Genomic DNA, 21,203 nt, shown 5'->3' with positions numbered 1-21,203 from the left:
CCAGCCCAGGGAGCTCTGGAGAGCAGCCCCCGCCTTCTTGCTGTAGCTCCGGGGGGCCACAGCCTGTGGCGGTGGAGCTCCAGGTCGGGCGTGAGTTAGCACATGCCGGAAGCATGGCGTCTTCTGGGAGAAACCTTAAACTCTGTGTTCCAGAAACTTGGGTCCCTGAACAGTGAGCCTGCGCTGCCCTCCACGAGCTACCTTCCCTCCACGCCCAGCGTGGTGCCCGCCTCCTCCTATATCCCCAGCTCCGAGACGCCCCCAGGTGAGTCTGCTGGCCCCAGTCTGGAACCAGCTGAGCTGCCCGTCAGGACGTGGCCTTGCCCACGGGTGCTGCCAGGGCTGCGGTTCCCACTCCTGCATCTCTGTCATCCCCTCCCCGAGGCAGATGCCCTGCTTGTCAGCTTGAGCTCCACCACACAAACCAGCTGCTTTGCCCTGCCCGTCCTGGGCACAGACACCTGCCCCAGGACACTGCAGGAAGGGGATGGGGCTGGCAAGGGTCTTCTGCCAGGTGACCCAGCTGTTGTTGCTGGGTAGGCGGGAGGGGAGCTGAGGGCCATCCCCCCGGATGGAGGGCACTGCCAGGCTCACAGCACCTCAGACCAGGTCCTGGGCCCCAGGGGCTTGAGGATACGGCCTTCCTCTCGTCCCGCCAGTGCCTGTGGTATGGGGACCCTCTGCAGGCCAGCAGCTGGCCAGAGTCCAGACATGTTATCTGCGGGTCTGGAAAGGCCTGAGACCACTGGCCTTGCTCCTCTGATGGGGCTCCTGGGCCTGTGCCCTGGCTGGGGGCCACAGGGAGTTCTCGTCAGAGGGTAGCAGGACAGAGAAGGGGAGCTGAGCCTGTCACCTCCAGGAGCACTAGGGTTTGGGAACAGGGTAGGGGTCCAGCCCCCTCACCAGGCCCCGATCTACCTGCAGCCCCGTCCTCCCGCGAAGCCAGCCGCCCACCAGAGGAGCCCAGTACCCCGAGCCCCACGCTGCCAGCGCAGTTCAAGCAACGGGCACCCATGTACAACAGCGGCCTGAGCCCTGCCACACCCACGCCTGCAGCGCCCACCTCGCCTCTCACACCCACCACACCTCCAGCTATCGCCCCCACCACTCAGACACCCCCGGTTGCCATGGTGGCCCCGCAGACCCAGGCCCCTGCCCAGCAGCAGCCTAAGAAGAACCTGTCCCTGACGGTAGGTGTACCCTGGCAGGGCCCACAGGCCACCAGGTAGGTGGTATGGCCCTGGTCACCTGCTGTGACATGGGGGTGCCACAGTGCCTGCAGGGGAGTGCAGGAGGTGGTCCTGGTGGGGCCTTGGCACCCACACCCCTCTCTCCCTTGTAGAGAGAGCAGATGTTCGCTGCCCAGGAGATGTTCAAGACGGCCAACAAAGTGACGCGGCCCGAGAAGGCCCTCATCCTGGGCTTCATGGCCGGCTCCCGAGGTGTGTTCATTAGGCAGGGCCTGGGGGTGCACCGGGCTGGGTGGGGGGCGGGCTCTTTGGCCCCAGACACCCACCCAGCAGCTCCTGCTCTCTGCAGAGAACCCATGCCAGGAGCAGGGGGACGTGATCCAGATCAAGCTGAGCGAGCACACGGAGGACCTGCCCAAGGCGGATGGCCAGGGCAGCACAACCATGCTGGTGGACACAGTGTTCGAGATGAACTATGCCACGGGTCAGTGGACGCGCTTCAAGAAGTACAAGCCCATGACCAACGTGTCCTAGGGCCACCTGCCTCACAGCTGGCCCTCACTTGGGGGCGCCAAGGGACGATGGCTTTGCCAGCTTAAAGTAACCAGACAGCGGACACCTGGCCCACAGGTCCCCCAGCCACCGCCCTGCTGCTGACCCAGCCTGTTTTAAGTTCTGGATGCATTTCTCTGGGGTGTTTTGGGCTTATTTTTAAAATTTTAATATGGGTTCCTTTTTGTGTGATTTAAGACACTTTTTGGACTCAACGTTACATTTTTGAATGTAGTAAATTAACCAAAAAAGTTACAACTTCCTAATTTTAGTGACAGCTCTGCCTGTTAGACTCTTACTTTTTAAAATCTTTTCTATTTGCCTCGCTGGGGCAGTGCCCTTGGCACGGTGGTACTGGGAGTGGGGCAGGGACACCTGACCACACCAGAGTGTGGGAGACGGCAGGCCTTGTCCCCTGCCAGTGCCTGCCTGGGAGTTTTGTATTCATCTTTTGTACAGTTGTGGACATTTAAGACAGTATTTGGGTACCTATTTTCATTGTAAAACTATCTGAACCATTAAAGTTTAGCTTTTCTAAAGAAAGCCACCGTAGCTGTGTTTGGGGCCAGCTTGTCCTCCCTGCTCCGAGGACCCAGTCCCTCCCTAGGCGGCCGTCAGGATGGGGTGGTCCAGGGCTGGGGGCTTCCTAGGACACCGTGGCCCACAGGGTGAGGAACAGGTAGGGTCAGCCCTCGGGGCGCTCCCTTGACTTGGCTGCGGGCCTGGGGACCACCTGGCTCAGTCCACTGCAGGGCTGCGGGACGGCAGTGGTTCCTCCTCTCCAGACCATTTCGCCTTTAATGGGAATTTGGGAAGCAAATTATTTCTGAAAGAAGAAAGCATTTTTCCAAAGTCAGTTACGCCTGCTATTTCCAGTATTTGTTATACTTCCCAAGATGGCACTGCCTCTCCCCAGCGGGTCAGGTCAAAGGCAAAATGACATGGTCAGGACAGGGAGCCCCACCCATCGGAGGCATCAGCGCCATGCCCAATGCTCTGCAAGTCAAAGTAACTGGAAATAAAAAATCAAACAATCCCATGTAAAATAAGTTAAGAAAAAAAGCCTTTAAAATGTTTTTAATACAAAATACTCATACACAATTTTCCAAACACAGCTTTCCATTTTAAATGCTATTTTCCCCCAACTGGCAAGTCTCAAATCTCTATTTCAGTACATCCCCCCAAAAGTGAATTTCAAGTTTTTAAGTCTAACTATCAAACCTGGTGACAGCACCCAGTATTCCTAAAAGGAATCTGACCGTATATTGTATGAAGTTTAGACACCAATAGGCACATTTAAGTTTGTGTTTAATTTCTGACAGGGCATTTCACACCTCAACAGGGTCTGGTGAGGCCGTGACACCCCATGGACACAACATTTTACTCTACTGACTAACAGTCATCAACTACACTCATAGGATCAAGATATTTGGCAACTGACAGTCATTTGCATTAACTTGAATTATAAAACAGATTTATTTCTTGAAAATAAGATAGGTCTGGAAGATGGGCACTGCGCACACCGGGGTTCAGACGTCAAGACAAACACCACGAAGGGGACCCAGACAGCCGCGGACGGGTGTCCCCGAAAGAAAGGCTGGCCTGAGGACGGACAGCTGGGTTCTCACTTCAGGTGCCTGAAGAGTTTCCCCCACAGGTGACCACGTTTTAAGCTGCCCAATCGAACACGTGCCCTGTGAGCACACGCGGGTGGGTATGGGTTTAGGTGCAGATCTTGGTTTCGGATGCCAGGGAATCCTGAAGGATTGGGGCAGTTTTTGTGTTTTGCTTCACATTAATGACAAAGAATTGGAGCCGATGATCAGGAAACCACGGCATCCTCATAACAAAGCTGGGCAGGGCCGAGAGCCAACCACACCCACAGTCAGAGCTGGGGGCCTGGTCAGCCGCAGTGGAGAGAAGCCCTGCAAGCTCAGGGCCGCTACCCCAAAGCCTGGCTCCACCGAGTTATCAACGGGTATTCTAGAGACATTCAAAGTTAGTGTTATTTGCTCATTAGTTTAACAGGTTTTGGAAAGGGGGAGGAACCATATTTAAAATTTTTGCAGTATTTCCTTCAGAAAGATCATAAAATAATTTGGAAGTATTATCAAAGCGATTAAAAGTCACAATAGTTCACTACTGTCAAACACAAAAATAAGTTAATATCTGCTCCCCAAAGTGCACTGCAAAGCCGATTCTGATGTTTTGACGTAAGCATTATTAGTCCCTTAGCTGCCGGAAAGGATCTTTCGGGCAAATGACAGCAGGGTCCTGGAGCCTTAGACTCTAAAGGCCAGGGCCATACGTGTATGTGGGGACACCGCCCGGCCTGTCCCTATAACAACCTTCCAAGTTAGGGCATAAGGAGCATAAATGTATGAGCCGATCCAGTATTTTCTTAGGACAATTTGAGAGAAGTTAGAGTCTGAACTGGAAAGTACCCCCACCCCATCTTAACCAGCGAGTGCATCTCAGAGGCCACGGCCACATGAGCAAGTCAGTGGCCTCTCAGCTCGTTTCCCCTGGCTCCTCTGTGTAGTTAACTTTGCTGCGGACTGTGATGGGAGAAGGGACAGCCACCAGTCAGTGAAACTTCCAGTCAGTGCTCAGGGAGGCGTGGGACCCTGTGGGCCACACACCCCAAACCCCACACTTACAGATCACAAAACCACAGAGTAGCCAGTCTCAGGTCCAAAGACACTGCAGTTTACCAAGGCATAAAAGATGCCACAGAAAATGAACAGGAGCCTCAGCAATACTTTTCAAGGGGAGTTTTGTAAACTTCTCTGGTAGGTTATTTTAAGAAAAGGCCATAAAAAAGCACCTGCTGCTGAATGTTCTCTCCCTCCTCCCTCCCAGACAAGCAGCCCCTCAGGGCACGTGGGCAGAGGCACACACCGTGCCCCCTTCTCAGGGTGCTCCAAACTTCCCAGGGTCGAGGGTCCCTCAAGAAAGAACCAATTCTTACAACATACGTAGTACTCCGATAGGTCTCACTTTGTAGAACTGGACCTTTGAAAAACTAAAGTGAAACCTCACAGGAAAGTGGGTGTCAGACCTGGCCTAGACCAGTGCCCATGACACACGGGCGAGGCACGCACACCTGCCAGGCAGGCCTCCACCCCCACGACCACACCTCTCAGTGGGTGCCCTGGCGGAGGGCGACTGTGATCAGCAGTCTGCGTCTTCCATCAGCAGATCCAGAGTGCTGAGATGGAAGCCACTCTGGGTGGCAGGAGGGCTAGACTCTGGGTCTCTCTTTAGACCCATGTGCTGTGGTCCCTGGGACCTGCAGCGCCCTGCGGGGCTCCCTAAGTTGTCACTTCCTGTGCTCTAAGCGGACTGTAGTCTCAGGCCCTGCAGAAGTCACTCCTTTCGCCATGGAACTCAGGGTCGCATCAGTAAAGACACATTTCAGTCGGTGGTGATTTGTGAAATAGGTTTAGCAAAAATATATTGAGAATAAAAATCAGAAACTGGTAAAGAAAAGCCAAATGAAAAAAATATACAAAGTTCTCCCCCAAATGTTGATAAGAACCTAGCGAGTTCAGAAGATAGGCCCAGGTGAGACGCGGCCCGACCCGGCCAGGCCTCGAAAGTGCTCCGCGGGAACTACACGCTGAAGTGGACGTGTCATTGGCATTTCATTCAAATCCATGAGGAGAAAAAACTACGGGAGGAAATCTTACAACACCATTGCTGCCACCACCTGCGTGGCCAGCTTCTCACTAGGATGGAAAAGAAGCATTTCTGAGGAACAATTCACATTAGTACAAAAAAATGATACAGCCATTTCCAAAGAGCAGAGTGATGATCACAATGGCGGTTTCGAGGAATCCAGGGTCAGTCCTCACACGGGCCTTCCCCGGCCTCTCCTGAGTGGCGACGGCGCTGAAAGCAGAAGCAGAGCAACGCGAAGCCGAGTTTCTAGCGACCCTCGGGAAAAGCCTACGCTACACATTTCAGAGGAGATTAAAACATTCCATATGCCAATTAACTTTAACCTAACAAAATACGAGTGGGAGGGAACCTTGACATTCTGAGAAATTCAAGTGTGGCGGTAACGCTGAGGAGTGAGGCTGTTTGTCCAGGAACGCCGAGCTGGGCTCAGACGGTCATCAGTGCAGACGCAGCAGACGCTGCTGAGGATGGCTCAGTGGTAGGGAGGCGCTCCCTCCCGAGGAGGCCTGTACGTCTGTGTCCTGGCGGCTCGAGCTGGGTCCTCTGGGCCAGGTCATGCTCGCCCTCTCCCGCAGGCAGGGCCGGCCGCCCTACACCGCCCGTGGATCCGGCCAAGCTGCCGCCTGGCGCTATTTGCCCTCCGTGACTCTCCGCCAGCCCCTCCGCCGCCGCCTCTTCCCCTTTGGCTTCCCTGGCTCTGGCGGGGGCTTCTCAGTCTTGGCGCTTCTGACCGATGCCGCCCCTAAGTCATGCTCACAGCAGTAGGACCGCCCGTCCGGGGTGCAGCTGAAGGCTGTCCCGTCCTGGTGCTCCTTACAGAATGAATTGGGGCAGAAGTGGCAAAATGAAGTTGAAGGTTTGCCACACACGTCACAATGATGCCAAGGACATTCCCACTTCCCTGCAACAGAACACAAGAGATGAGCACACAGCAGTGATGGAATCACAACTTCAACATTCTCATAGTTGAAGATGACTTACGACTGTCAGGTCAAGTGAACACAAATTAAAACAGTGCTGGCTCCAGCTAACAGGATGGGCAGACAACCTGTCTCCACTGCAGTCCGGGCGGGCTCCCTGGCAGGGCCTGTTGACTCCACAGTACCTGCCAGGCCCCTAAGGACCACCTGTTAACGTCTCTTTATGTTTCAGCAACTGAGAGAGGAGCTGTGCTGGGTGCGGGAGTGTCCCCCGGCCCCGCGTGGACAGGCAGGGGCTGCTTTGTTCATTTTCATGCCACCTGCCCTCTCCCAAGGGTCTGATTTTCAACTTGGGTATTCATCTTTCTGGCATGACTCTGTAAAACGGGCTCTGTCAGGTTACGGACCACCCTCTCACACCCATGGCCAACACTTTTCTCTATCGTGTGTCATCTTTACCATACAAAAATGTTTTTTACACAAATATCTGAATTTTTTTTTTTTTTGAGACGGAGTCTAGCTCTGTCACCCAGGCTGGAGAGCAGTGGCACGATCTTGGCTCACTGCAGCCTCCGTCTCTCGCGTTCAAGCGATTCTGCCTCAGCCTTCCAAGTAGCCAGGATTACAGGTGCCCGCCAGCACGACCAGCTAATTTTTGTATGTTTAGAAAGATGGGGTTTCACCATGTTGGCCAGGCTGCTCTCAAACTCCTGGCCTCAAGTGATCCACCCACCTTGGCCTCCCCAAAGTGCTGGGTTTAGAGGCATGAGCCACCATGCCTGGCCTGGATTTTCTTTCTGCAGTTTTTTTGGTTTGGGATGGAGTCTTGCTCTGTCGCCCAGGCTGGAGTGCAATGGCATTATCTCGGCTCTCTGCAATCTCGGCTCACTGCAACCTCCGCCTCCCGGGTTCAAGCATTTCTCCTGCCTCAGCCTCCCGAATAGCTGGGATTACAGGTGCGTGCCATCACACCAGTTTAATTTTTGTATTTTTAGTAGAGACAGGGTTTCACCATGTTGGTCAGGCTGGTCTCGAACTCCCAACCTCAGGTGATCTGCTCACCTTGGCCTCCCAAAGTGCTGGGATTACAGGCGTGAGCCACCGCACCCGGCCTCTTTTTGGTTTCTTGTTTTGGGTAAGGGCCTTTTAATTTTTCTTCTGTGATTCCACAGTCATGAGCCCCATGGCGACACACTGCAAGATTGTAACGGAGGCGGCTGCACCCTTAGGTGTGAGCCATGATGTTTGTGCAGCACCAGAGTCATCTCACGACCCATTTCTCAGACTGTCTCATCACCAAGTGGAACAAGACGCTACTGTTTTCCCACTGGCGCCTGTCATCTCTGAAATGCGTGGTGCTGGAAGGTGGAGCCCACTCTACTTTCCTTCAAACGGAGCCAGATCTGTAGCTCGTCAACCAGCGGTGCCTCCTGGTGCACAGGTGTCTCTGGGGGACAGCCTGTCCTGCGCATCCAGGACAGGGGCTCTGGGCCCCTCCATTCCCAGTGTAGTGCAGCCAGGCCAGACCCCTCTGAGCTGCCAGGGAGACGCAGGTGCTGGGGCTGCTGTAGAGGCCTTTCTCCTAGGAGGGGCTTTAGTTCCCAGGGCCGCCTCCTTCCTGGCCGCCCCGCCCCCACAGCATGGATGAGAGCCCCAATTCTGCAGCTGCCTGAATCCCTCCTGGAGGTTCCAGGGGCTAACCCGTCACCACATATCTTTTCTGCTCGATGCAGAGATCTAGAATGTGCGGCTGGTGGAACAAAGGCTCTGCCACCCTGGATCAGGGCCTTTGCTGCATGAGTGCCTGATGCGCCTGCACCCAGATGAGGCCTGGTCAGCAGGAAAAGTGGCAGCAGGAGCCACCATCAGGAGCCTGCCACACAGATACAGCCCCAAGCCACCATGAGGCTGCACACCCACCGAAGGGCCGCTTGCCAAGGCCCAGGCAGGACAGGTGGTAGGCCTTGGTGCAGAACTTGCGGTCACACAGCACCAGCTGCCCGCCATCGCCGCAGCGGAAGCACTCGTCCTCCGACTGCCTCTTCCCTTCCCCTTTTGCTCTGCGCCGCCTGGTTTTCTTCTTGGTCTTTTTGCCCTTTTCCTCTGAAGAAAGGGTCGTTGAGGTCTAGAGTCAAGAATTAAGCACAGATCACCGGAAAGAATTACACAGGCTGAAGCAAACAGAAAGAGAGGGCAGAAGAGCAAGTTACAATCCGGAAACTTCAGAGATCTCTGCAGGTGCCCAACACGAAGAGGGGAGGAGAGGAGTGTCCTCCCTGTGCTCCCCAGACATCCCTTAGACTCACTCAACTCAGTGTGAAAAAGCTGAACAAAGACTACGACTAGAGTGAGCTTTGTTGGAAGCCTGCAATGATGCATCTCAGCAGACACGCAGCTCCAGGATCTGCTGATGGGACCCACGAGCAAAGGAGGCCACCACAGGCAATAACAGTTCCCGCCCACCACCCGGGGTCTCCTCACTGGGAAATTCCACGGGAACGTGGACACAGGCGGCTGGCAGTGACCTGAGGGCAGTGACCGTCCTCAGCAACAAGGCTGAGGACAGACGCCGGCTCAGGGCCGAGCTGGTGCCACTGTCAGGCTTTCAGGCCCAGGGTCTACACAGCACAGGGAAGGGGTGCAAGAGTGCCCCCCCCCAAATCTCTGTCCTTCCTGGAACCTTGGAAGGTGACTGTATTTGGAAATAGGGTCATTGTCAATGAGATCTGTTAAGATGGGGTCACACAGTAGTAGGGCAGGCCCTAAGTCAACAGGACCAGTGCTCTTATAAGAAGGTCAAGTCAACAGTCATGTTCGCAGGGAGAACAGTTGGGCGGTGCTGCCACAAGCCAAGGAGCGGCAAGGGCTGTGGCCACTACCAGGAACAGGAGACAGGCCTGGGAAGGAGCCTCCCGAGGAGGCTTCGGGGGGCGCACAGCCCTGCCCACACCCTGACTTCAGACTTCTGGCCCCCAGAACTGAAAAACGATAGGCTCCTGTTAAGCCCTGCGTCTGTGGGGCATTGTTCTGGCAGCCCCGGGAAACACTCTCAGTGAGGAACTCTTAACAACTGGCCTTTGTTGAGAGGCACTGTTGTGCCCTGCTTGGGGAGCCATCCTCCCCAGCCCACAGCAGGGACCTCGCTCCCACCTGTCCAGCAACAAGCCAGCCTGGAGGAGGCCACTGTCCACGGTGAGGCACATGTCTCCAGGGGTGCAAAATGCCAACACAGAGCCTGGGCGGAAGGAGGGCATCACAGCCTTACCTTTGGTCTATCCCCGAGGAATCCACTGCAATTGGAGGCTCCACACCGACAGACCGTTTTTTCATTGCCCAAACAATCGAGGTTGTAGTTAAAAGTCAGCTCCGTCCCTGGGAGAAGAGAAGACAGACACCAAATTGGAAACACCTGCCTTTCTCTTCAAAGGCTAAGGGGCATTGACCTAAGTATATTAGGTCAACAAAAATACTCTAGTATTTTTGTATCTGTACTGGCTTGATCCATGGCCTTTCAATTTTGTTTGGTAAAAGACATTCAAACCAAAAGAGACTCCACATTAGCACCCACCTCCCCCAGAGCCTTTCCAGTCCAGCCCCACACAGCTCGCAGCAATGGCCACTCTGCCCCCATAGCCAGAGCCCCACACAGGGTCTGGAGCTTGTACCTGCAGGAACGCCGCAGACGGCAAACAGACCCACGCGAGTGTCCCCATAGCCAGGAGCCCCACACAGGGTCCCCAGAGCTTGTACCTGCAGGAATGTCGCAGACGGCAAACAGGCCCACACGAGTGTCCCCGTTCACTGTCCACTTGAGGGTCTCGCAGTTGGGCTGGCAGCTGTGATTCATAAATCGAGAGTAGTTTCCTTTGGGGCCAGCGTCAATTATACGGTCCTGGAAAGTCAAGCAATATATGAGATCAAGTGTTAGCAATCGTGTTATTTTTAAAGGGCATTTTCACCATCATAAGGCACATTGAACAAGTTGTGTTCCTTGTTGTACTGAAAACCGTGGTGTCCCATGTCCACTGAGACAGGACACCCCCAAACCAGTCCTGTTTCTCTTGCTCACAGAGGACAGGTCAGGACCACATGGAGAGGACCGAGCCTTAGTGAGCACCCAGAAGGACAGGACAGGGAGCCGGAGCTCCCAGCATCCTCCATGATGGCAAACAAGGGAGCTAAGGTCAACACCAACAGCCTAGCCGAGTGGCACTCAAGGACAAGAACAAGACTCACACCACCCTGGCTGGGTGTGGTGGCTCACACCTGTAATCCCAGCACTTTGGGAGGCTGAGGCGGGCAGATCACCTGAGGTCAGCAATTTGAGACCAGACTAGCCAACATGGTGAACCTCCGTCTCTACTAAAAATACAAAAAAAATTAGCTGGGCGTGGTGGTGGGCGCCTGTAATCCCAGCTACTCGGGAGGCTGAGGCAGGAGAATCACTTGAACCCAGGAGGCAGAGGTTACAGAGAGTGGAGATTACGACATTGCACTCCAGCCTGGGCAACAAGAGCAAAAACTCACCCAACCAAAAAACCAGCAAGGGATGCAAAGAAACAATTCGCAAAGAGCAAATCCAGGCAAAGGTGGAGAAATGCAGATCAGAGTGACAGTGCGCTCTGACTTTGCACCCATGGCGCTGATGTCACGTTGGCTGAGATGAGGGGGTGGCCGCAGGGCTGGCAGGAAGGCTTTCGAGAAAGCAATCTGATAAAGAGCCCTGGGAATCACAAATGCAAGCACAATGTGGCCTAGAACTGACCCACTGAAATCCAGGTGCCTGGAGGCCAAAGGCAGGAACTGGAGACAATGTATCCACCCAGCAGCAGGGGACAGACAGCCCCGGCCTCCACCCAGCAGCCTCCACCCGAGGAGCCGCCAGATCCACTGCACAACCACGTGGGGGAAAATCAAAAGGCTACATAAAGCATAATGGTCATGTGTTCACGCAAAACCATGTGTATGAATAGAGATAAATACAGGCATACGGACATCCATAAGCTAGCTGTCTCATGGTCCCAGGAAGCAGTAGGCTTCGGAGTCACTATTCACACGCCACCTCTGACATACCTGCCCACACACCCAGCCCTGGTGCAATCTCCCAGGGTGCCCCTGTCTGGGACCGCTGGCCCCCTGTCCTTTCTATATACCCACACAGGCCATCCCTTTAAAACCAGAAATGGTACCAGAATGTGGTTCTCTGCAAGGTGCTTTTCACAATAATAAAATACACTAATCAACCCAGAGTGCCACTCTTCAACACCTGCATGACACCCCCTAATACAGAAGCGGGGGTGCTCATCCGCCCTCTGCAGATGCTTTGTCATGACGCACTGAGCCACCGTGCTGACGTGCACATTGGCATGCACATCACTTCTGCAGGACACCAGGGACAAGGACAGCATGGAGCATGCACCTGGGACATGCCACCAAAGCCAACAATGACAACCCCAGCCCCTGACGCCTGGCAGCACCATGTCTAACCTACGTTCCTACCATTACCAGCAGGGCCCAGTGCCACTTCCTTCTTATCAGGCCAATTTTCATCTGTGGGTTGCCCGCCATGTCTTGACCCTGTTTTATTTATCTTAACTGATTTACAGATGTTCCCTAGATATTCCAAACATCAGACCCCTTTATAACAATGTGTTGGCCGGGCACGGTGGCTCACACCTGTAATCCCAGTACTTTGGGAGGTCAAGCATCACTTGAGGCCAGGAGTTTGAAACCAGCCTGGCCAACATGGTGAAACTCTGTCTCTACTAAAAAGACAAAAATGAGCCAGGTGTGGTGGCGGACACCAGTAATCCCAGCTACTCGGGAGGCTGAGGCAGGAGAATCACTTGAACCTGGGAGGCAGAGGCTGCAGTCAGCTGAGATTGTGCCACTGAACTCCAGCCTAGGTGACAGAGTGAGACTCCGTCTCCAAAAAGAAAAAAAAATGTGTCGAAACCTTTCCCATAGCTTCCCAGCTCCTAAGGGAATCTTCCCTGCGCAATGCCTTTTCTCACAAAGCTGCAACTATTTTACCCTTTTGCTTCATGCGTTTTCGGTTTGCTGAGTAGTTGCATGCAGCTTTTCCCACCACACAGATTAAAATAACATCCATCTCCCCCTCTCCTAGCTGTTAATCCATCTGGAATTGACCTTTGTAAGTGGTGTGAGGGGAGGCATCAGTCGTGGTACGTGGGCTGCCCAGCCCTGGCTTTGGCCACACTCCCCCCGGCCATCCACCTGGGTTTGGGCCCCGCTGGAGTCACAGGAACACCATGGGGAGCACTGTCACCCCCAGGGGATGCCCACCTTTCCCACAGTAAGGCTTCAAGATAAAGCACTGGCTAGACCTGCGGATCTTTCCTTCTACGTGGACTCTGAAGTTGCCTGTCCAGGTATATTTAAACGTTTTTGCTATTTTTATTGCGCTTACAACGAGCTTGCACTGGGGAAGATGTCCACCCTCATAGCCTCTTTCCCAGCTGGGACATAGCCCGTGTCACCACTCGTCCATGTCATCTCTCATGTCCTTCAGTGACACTGCCAAGCTTTCCAAAGAAGCCTGCTGCATTCACATACATGCATCAGTGCTCTTTGTGGCTCTGCATACATGAGGAGGGTAGAGGAAAACCTGTGGACTTGGCCTCTCTCTGTTGTCACTACAGCTCACATGAGGCCATCACCAAACACAGCCGTCTCATTCTCCAAGAGACACCATTTGCCTCTTGCTGCTCTGCTGCAGCCTTGGGGGGACAGGAGCGGCATGAGCGTCCTGACTTATTTCTGAACCGGCCACAAGTGTCTGGCTCACCAAGCATCAGCTGGCAGCCGCTGATGTCCTTTAGCAAGCTAAGCATAGTTGCAGTCCTGGCTTCTTGGGAAGTTTTCGTCAGGAATAGGTTTGAATTTTCTCAAATTATCTTCTGGTGTTCATGAAAATGACCCTGGATTTGTTTTCCTCCTTTACCTACTGATAGGGTTGCTAAGCCCTCCTTGAGGTCCTGGGGTAAACCCCACTCAGTCACAAGGAACTGCTCTCCATGCTCTTCAGGTGCGCCCTGCCGGCTGGCATACACCCTCACAGGTCCCAGGCCCCCCTCCCATGCTCACACACAGGTCCACGCCCTGGCTCGGACCTCACACCTCAGTACGTGTGTCTCCGAAAAATACACAGCACTGTTGTGGGTTTGTAAGAAGAGATTTACTTATTTCTATTGTTTGTTTTTGTTTTGTTTTTTAATTTCTAAGTCTCTGCTTGGTCTCTAAACACTTCCTCCAGTATATTCTGTCCTTTTTTTTGACGAGATGAATTCATGCTCATCGTCTGTCCAGAATCTCTGCCTTCAACTAAGAGGCAAACTCATGGTCAGCTGTCTTCATTGGCCTTTCTCCTGGATCCCATAGGCTAGTGGGAAGGCCCTAAATTTAGGGTGCATCTCATCCCCAGTGGTGGCTCTGGTGTCAAAAAAGCCTTCTTCTGTGTCACTGAAAGTGGTGGGGCCTGAATTCCACCTTGTCTGAGAATAACTCTTTTCTTCGACTTTACATTGGTATACCTTTGCCAGCAATTGTTTTTTTAATTGAGACACGTTCTCCCTATATTGCCCAGGCTGGTCTCGAACTCCTGGGCTCAAGCAGCCTGCCCACCTCAGCCTCCCAAAGTGCTGGGATTACTGGTGTGAGCCACTGAGCCCGGCTTGCCCACACTTTTATTTTTAACCTTCCAGAATCTTTGTTCCTTGCATGCTGCAGAGAGTTCGGTTTTATGATCCAATCTGGAAGTCTTTTAAGAAGTAAGTGAGCTCGGCCGGGCGCGGTGGCTCAAGCCTGTAATCCCAGCACTTTGGGAGGCCGAGACGGGCGGATCACGAGCTCAGGAGATCGAGACCATCCTGGCTAACACGGTGAAACCCCGTCTCTACTAAAAAAAATACAAAAAACTAGCCGGGCGAGGTGGCGGACGCCTGTAGTCCCAGCTACTCGGAGGCTGAGGCAGGAGAATGGCGGGAACCCGGGAGGCGGAGCTTGCAGTGAGCTGAGTTCCGGCCACTGCACTCCAGCCTGGGCGACAGAGCAAGACTCTGCCTCAAAAAAAAAAAAAAAAAGAAGTAAGTGAGCCCATTTCCTCTTTCCAGATATGCTGGGCACAGTTAGAACACATTCATGTCTTGCTTGTTTCTACGGGCTTTCAGCCTTTCACTGTGAGGCAGAGGGGCTGCTTGATCTGCTGTTGGGGACTCTGTCCTCTCCTACTGGCGGCCCTTTACGTGCCCCGTCATCCTGCACACCCGCATGTAATGTCCCGGACACCCTTGCCCCTGCTTGTGCACACTGAAATCAGCCAGGATTTCCTCCCTCAACCGCCCCTCGGGCCCAGCTCTCATCAGTGGCATTATCTTTATGCTCTCCTTTGCTCCAGAACACACCTCAGCTTCTGCTCCCACCTGACTCAGCGGCTCTGGCTCACCGGTGTTGGGGATGAACTTACCCTCCTTTCTCCCCGCTCCTCCCACTGCCCCTTCTGGTGGGGGCAGCATGCCTGGTACGCTGCTACCACTGCCCACCCTGTTGCTGGAGCTTCACCTGATTCTGCTGGAGGCTTGGAGCTCATCCCTCAGCAGTTGACTCAGGAAGGACGTGTTCCTTTAATTCTCTATGCTCCAACCTGCATCTCTGTAGTCGTTGCACCCAGAGAGTCACATGGCTGAATGGACACCCCTGGCTCATTCCGTGGAGCCTGCCCTGTCCGGGGCACTGGGTTCTACCACGAAGAGCCTCTAGCTGGCCCTATTTCTCCCCTTAGAAGCAATTTAGGTTTTTTTTGTTTTGTTTTGCCTGCCTATCTACAGGATTCTTGGCTGCGCCCAGTAATCCTATTTATGATGTCACCCAATCTGACTCAGCCCCGCTGAACCACTCTCTGGCCTGCTTGAATGCACAGTGCCTCTCCTCAGCAGCCTCTGCCCAAGGCGCCACTCTCATCCTTCTCTCTTTCCTTCCTACCTTCCTTCTCTCTCTCTCCCCCCCAGGTTCTTTTGGCTGCACTCTGCTCACTCCCCACATCCACCCTTGTGCAGTCCTTGTGGTTCCTACTTTCTAGTGTGTTCCTTGAGGTTTAGGCTTTGCTTAGAAAATAATTTTCTTTTCCTTGTTTCACTCCTGAGTTCTACAAGTTCCCAATCTAGCTCTCCTTTCTGCCTGGCTATCTCTGAATCCTCATATTCAAAAAATTTGTGATGAATATTAGGGTATAACTTTTATCTGCTTTGTGATAAAAATTTTTCTAAGTGGCTTTTCTCCATCTGTAAGGAAGTTCTGCTGTTTTGGGTCAGGATTTTGTTTTTGTTTGTTTTAGAGACAGAATCTGTTGCCCAGGCTGGAGCACAACGGTACAGGACCTTGGCTCCCTGCAGCCTCAGCCTCCTGGGCTCAAGCGATCCTCCCACCTCAGCCTCCTGAGTAGCTGGGACAACAGGCACATGCCACTGTGCCCAGCTAATTTTTTTTATTATTATTTTTTAGTAGAGACAAGGTCTTGCTGTGTTGCCCAGGCTGGTCTCAAACTCCAGGCTGGCTTTAAGCAGTACTCCTGCCTCGGTCTCCCAAAGTGCTGGGATTATAGGCACACGCCATTGCACCTGGCTGGGGTTTTCTTACATAGCCTTTTCATCATTCTCTGAACACGCTGGATTTCCTGGAGCGGGTACTGGCTGGATCCCAGGTTTGTCTCACTGCTGTCAGCTTGATGGAGGTCTCCTCACCAAAGAACCCAAGTCTCTGTGGGCCCTCAGAGCCTTGGGTCCCTTTCTCTCTGCTTTCCAGAATGTTGCCTTCCTTTTGGAAGGTGATCCTTTCAAAGATGCGTCATCTCTTCTTCCCAGGAACTCCCCATGCCTTCTTTTCCCACTGCTTCCTTTCAACTCTCAGCTCTGCTGGGAGCAGGCCCCAAGTGCTTGCTTTGGCTGCCAGGCCACACTTCCCCATCTCTGCACTCCCTGTGCTCAGGCGACACTGCAGGTCTCCAGTACTTTTCTCTGCTTGTTGGACTTCAGTGGATGGGTCTGTTTGTCCCATAGTTTCAATGAAGATGTACTTTGTGTACATTTTTTGTTCTGGAAGTGAGCAGCTGCCATCTGCTACCAGAATCCTATGAACAGATTTGTTTGGCTGTGAATCATATTCTCTTAAAGTTTTTTCTTTGAACACTACCTTTAGGATCTTTCCAAACTGTCAGATGTGCATCTCATCTAGTTCTTCCTCTCCATGCTGTCTCCTGTGTCTCCTCCACTCCAGTAACTACAAACATTAAGGCCTGTGGGAGCCTTTCCTTGTTACTATGTACTAACCCTAATGTGAATCTTAGTCTTAACTTACACATTTAAACCACTTACATATATTGTGATAATTGACATTTTGATTTTTTTTTAAAATCTGTGCTTTCTAATTACTATTATTTCTCTTTCCTCCATCTTCCTCCCGCAGGTTCTACTAAATTGACTTTTCCTCACTCTCCTTTTTACTCTTTAATGGTGTGGAAGTTACACCTTCCACTTCTATTCATTTAGCAGTTTCCCATGTAGATGTCACACGTATACTGTGACGAAGTCTAAGGTTAATAAATCTCTTCCCTCCACCCTCACAAAACAAGCAGCTCACCCTGGCATCACCACACTCCCGATGCTCCCTGTGACCGTCAGTGTTCAATGCCTCCTCCTTTTCATCTTCCTTCTTCCTGCCATGCAGTCATCATCATCCACCATAATTTGACACAACCTGACTTATTTAAGACATATCCACATACCCACAAACTTGTCTGTTCACCTTTACTTCTTGGATCTCACATTTAACTTCTGACATTCAATGTTCTTCTTCCAAAAATATCTCATTATTTCGTTCAGCTAAATTATATTGATGGTCAGCTCTCACCATCTTTGTCTGAAGTCACAGATAAGCAGGGCACTAGAATGCAAGGTCTACGGTTATGTTCCTTGGTGTGTAATTCTTTTAATATGCTGCCAATTTGGTTTGCAAGCACAGATGCTCCACTTGAACCTGTCCCAATTTCTCTCCCAGATAGTATCAAAGAACTGAAATCTCCCAGATCACCCATCCTGACAATAAGACACCAGACTGACCACCTGCTGCCTGCTGACCAACTCCTGTATAACGACTTGAGTCAGCTGGGAAGATGGATTTGAGGCTGGTCTCCCGTCTGATGTCACCCACATGAAAGCCCTTCTTCTCTGGCAATACTGACTGTCTCGGTGATTGGCTTTCCCTGCGGTGAGAAGGCAGACCTAGGCTGGAACCTCAGCGTCTGGTAACACTTACGATTATGTCCCAATAAACCCACTGTTAAGTTGAAAATATCTTTTTTTTTTTTTTTTTTTTTTTTTAGACAGAGTCTCACTCTGTCACCCAGGCTGCAATGCAATAGCGTGATCTCAGAGCTCACTGCAATCTCCGCCTCTTGGGTTCAAGTGATTCTCCTGCCTCAGCCTACTGAGTAGCTGGGATTACAGGCACCCACCACCACGCCCAGCTAATCTTTGTATTTTTAGTAGAGATGGGGTTTCACCATATTGGCCAGGCTGCTCTCGAACTCCTAACCTTGTGATCTGCTGGCCTAGGCCTCTTAAAAGTGCTGGGATTACAGGCATTAGCCACCGCACCCGGCCTAAATTGGAAATACCTTAAGTCACAAATGCATTTAATATACCTAATCTACCAAACATCCTAACTAGGCTGCCTACATTAAATGTGCTCAATTACACTGGCTTACAGTTGGGGAAAATCATCTAACATAAATTTGAATGTCCCATGTAATTTACTGAACCCTATACTGGAAGTAGAAAACAGAATGGTTGTATGGGTACAGCTTCCACCGAATGGGTATCACTCTCACGCCATCGTAAAGTCAAAAAACCGTAAGGCAAACCGCCCTAAGTTAGGGACAGTCTGTATTTTGGTGATTTTTCCATCAATGTTCATACGGGACATCGGTCTGTAGTTTTTCTTTTTTTTTTTTGAGACAGAGTCTCGCTCTGTCACCCGGGCTGGAAGTGCAGTGGCGCGATCTCGGCTCACTGCAAGCTCCGCCTCCTGGGTTCATGCGGTTCTCCTGCCTCGGCCTCCTGAGTAGCTGGGACTACAGGCGCCCGCCACCACGCCTGGCTCATTTTTTTGTATTTTTAGTAGAGACGGGGTTTCACCGTGTTAGCCAGGATGGTGTGGATCTCCTGACCAGATCTCCTGACCTGACCTGTCGATCACGGATCTGCCCACCTTGGCCTCCCAAAGTGCTGGGATTACAGGCTTGAGCCACCACGCCCGGCCTGTAGTTTTTCTTGTAGCATCCCTGTCTGGCTTTGGTATCAGGGTAATGCTGACCTCATGGCATGAGTTTGGAAATGTTCCCTCCTCTTTAGTTTTTCTGAAAGAGTTTCAGAAGGATTGGTATTAGTTCTTTTGTAAGTGTTTGGAAAAATTAATCAGTGAAGCCATCAGATCCAGGACTTTTCTTTGTTGGGAGATTTTTTTTTTGTTTTTTTGTTTTTTTTTGAGACAGAGTCTCATTCTGTCACCCAGACTAAAGTGCAGTGGCACAATCTCGGCTGACTGCAACCTCCACCTCCCAGATTCAAGAGGTTCTCCTGCCTCAGCCTCTTGGGTAGCTGGGATTAGGCACAAGCCGCCACACCTGGTTAACTTTTGTGTTTTTAGTAGAGATGGGGTTTTACCACATTGGCCAGGTTGGTCTCGAACTCCTGATCTCAAGTTATCCACCCAACTCAGCCTCCCAAAGTGCCGAGATTAAAGGCGTGAACCATCATGCCCAGCCTGTCAGGAGATTTTTTAATTACTGAGTCAATCTCTTCACTAGTTATAAGTCTATTCTGATTTTCTATTTTTTTCATGACTTAGTCTTGGTAGTTTGTTTCTAGGAATTTGTCTATTTCATCTCAGTTATCCAATTTATTGGAGTACAGTTGTTCACAGTACTCTCTTATAGTCCTTTTTTATTTCTGTAGAAGCAGTAATAATGTCCTCATACACCCAGTTCTGATTTTAGTTATGTGAGTCTTTTATCTTTTTTCCTAGTCCATCTAGTTAAAGGTTTGTCAATTTTATTGATCTTTTTAAAGAACCAACTTTTGGTTTCATCGATTTTCTTGAGTTTTCCAATTCTCTATATAATGTTATAACTTGAATTTATACAAGCTGGACTTTAATAACATAAAAACCCTGCTCCTTTACAGCTCTGTCCCCACCGTTTTCAGTCGCTGATGTCACAAAATCACATCTTTACATACTGAGTGCCCTAAAATACGAGCTGGTAATTCATGAGTAAAACTAGTAATGCATGAGTAGCTTAAATTATATAGAAAACAAAATGTTAGAATTTACAAACTAAATTAAAATACCAGCCTTTAAACTAGTAATTGTTTTATAAATGTATGTCTCTCTCTTTTTTTTTTTGAGACAGAGTCTCGCTCTGTTGCCCAGGTTGGAGTGCAGTGGCATGATCCCGGGTTCACGCCATTCTCCTGCCTCAGCCTCTCGAGCAGCTGGGACTACAGGCACCCACCACCACACCCGGCTAATTTTTTTGTATTTTAGTAGAGATGGGGTTCTACCGTGTTTGTCAGGATGGTCTCGATCTCCTGACCTCGTCATCTGCCCACCTCAGCCTCCCAAACTGGGATTACAGGCGTGAGCCACCACACCTGGACCTAAATGTATGTCTCTTAAATCATGTAGACAACAAACAAACAAATGGAGTTATAAACCACTGTTATAACAATACAAACTTTTATAGCTGACCATTATTTACTTTGAGACCTTTCTTCTTCATACAACTTGTAGTTACTGTATAATGTCCTTTCATTTCAACCTACAAGGCTTCTCTTCATTACCTCTCTTGACCATTACTTGCAGGGCGGGTCTAGTGCTAAAAAACTTCAGCTTTTATCTGGCAATGTCTTAATTTCACCCTTACCTTTGAAAGACAGTTTTACTGCATATAAGAGTCTTGGTTAACATTTTTTTTTCTTCTTTTAGCACTTTGAATACATTGGCCCACTGCCTGTAGGCCTTCAAAATTCCTGATGAGAAATGTGCTGATAATCTCATTGAGGATCCCTTGTGGCATGGTTTAGCTTTGTGTCCCCACCCACATTCCATCTTGAATTGTAATCCCCAGGTGTTAAGGGAGGAACCTGGTGGGAAGTTACTGGATCATGGGTCAGTTTCTTCCATGCCATCTCATGATAGTGAGTGAGTTCTCTCAAAATCTCACGGTTTTATAAATGGTAGTTTTTCTGGGGCTCCCACACACTTCTCTCCCGTGCCACCATGTGCAAAGGTACCCTTCGCCTTCACCACAATTGTAAGTTTCCTGAGGCCTCCCCTGTGATGTGGAACTGTGAGTCATCGATTAAGCCTCTTTCCTTTATGAATTACCCAGTCTTGGGTAGTATCTTTAAAGCAGTGTAAAAATAGACTAGTCCACCTTGTATGTAATTAGTAGCTTTCCTCTTGCTGTTTTCAAGATTGTCTGGTTTTCGAAAGTTTGATTATAACATGTCTCAATGTAGGTCTCTCTGAGTTCGTCTTATCTGGAGTTCATTGAGCTTCTTTAGATGTTTATATTCATGTGTTTCATCAAACCTGGGAAGTTTTCAGCCATTATTTTTTCAAAAGTTGTCTCTGCCTCTTTCTCTCTTTACCATCTGGGACTCCCACAATAGATATGTTGGTCTGTTTGATGGTAGCCCACATGCCCCTTAGGCTCCGTTCACTTTTCTTCAATCTTCTTTTCTGTTTCTCAGGTTCAACAATTCTTTTTTGTTTGTTTCTC

The 21,203-nt window shown here is 50.9% G+C and overlaps 2 protein-coding genes and 1 non-coding gene across 6 annotated transcripts in view; 1 reads left to right on the top strand and 2 right to left on the bottom strand.

The window, feature by feature from the left end:
- Positions 1 to 2,291, top strand: part of NELFA (negative elongation factor complex member A) — a 28,120-nt gene extending 25,829 nt beyond the window's left edge. For both annotated transcript variants that reach the window (XM_033213477.1, XM_033213478.1), the window contains exons 8-11: positions 154 to 265; positions 925 to 1,190; positions 1,343 to 1,442; positions 1,540 to 2,291. In XM_033213477.1, coding sequence (XP_033069368.1) covers positions 154 to 265; positions 925 to 1,190; positions 1,343 to 1,442; positions 1,540 to 1,724 — 663 coding nt within the window. In that variant the 3' untranslated portion in view covers positions 1,725 to 2,291. The remainder of the gene's footprint in view (positions 1 to 153; positions 266 to 924; positions 1,191 to 1,342; positions 1,443 to 1,539) is intronic.
- Positions 2,292 to 2,792: 501 nt separating this feature from the next.
- The window catches only part of NSD2 (nuclear receptor binding SET domain protein 2), a 115,189-nt gene continuing 96,778 nt past the window's right edge, over positions 2,793 to 21,203 (bottom strand). For all 3 annotated transcript variants that reach the window (XM_033213473.1, XM_033213474.1, XM_033213475.1), the window contains 4 exons: positions 10,097 to 10,238; positions 9,612 to 9,718; positions 8,267 to 8,471; positions 2,793 to 6,327 (listed from right to left, as the gene is read on the bottom strand). In XM_033213473.1, the coding sequence (XP_033069364.1) occupies positions 6,056 to 6,327; positions 8,267 to 8,471; positions 9,612 to 9,718; positions 10,097 to 10,238 (726 nt within the window). In that variant the 3' untranslated portion in view covers positions 2,793 to 6,055. The remainder of the gene's footprint in view (positions 6,328 to 8,266; positions 8,472 to 9,611; positions 9,719 to 10,096; positions 10,239 to 21,203) is intronic.
- Positions 10,339 to 10,463, bottom strand: LOC117086519. The gene has a single exon (XR_004438417.1).

Source organism: Trachypithecus francoisi, unplaced genomic scaffold, assembly GCF_009764315.1.
Source record: "Trachypithecus francoisi isolate TF-2019V2 unplaced genomic scaffold, Tfra_2.0 Lachesis_group1, whole genome shotgun sequence".
NCBI lineage: Eukaryota > Metazoa > Chordata > Mammalia > Primates > Cercopithecidae > Trachypithecus > Trachypithecus francoisi.
This window is presented reverse-complemented; position numbering and strand designations above follow the sequence as displayed.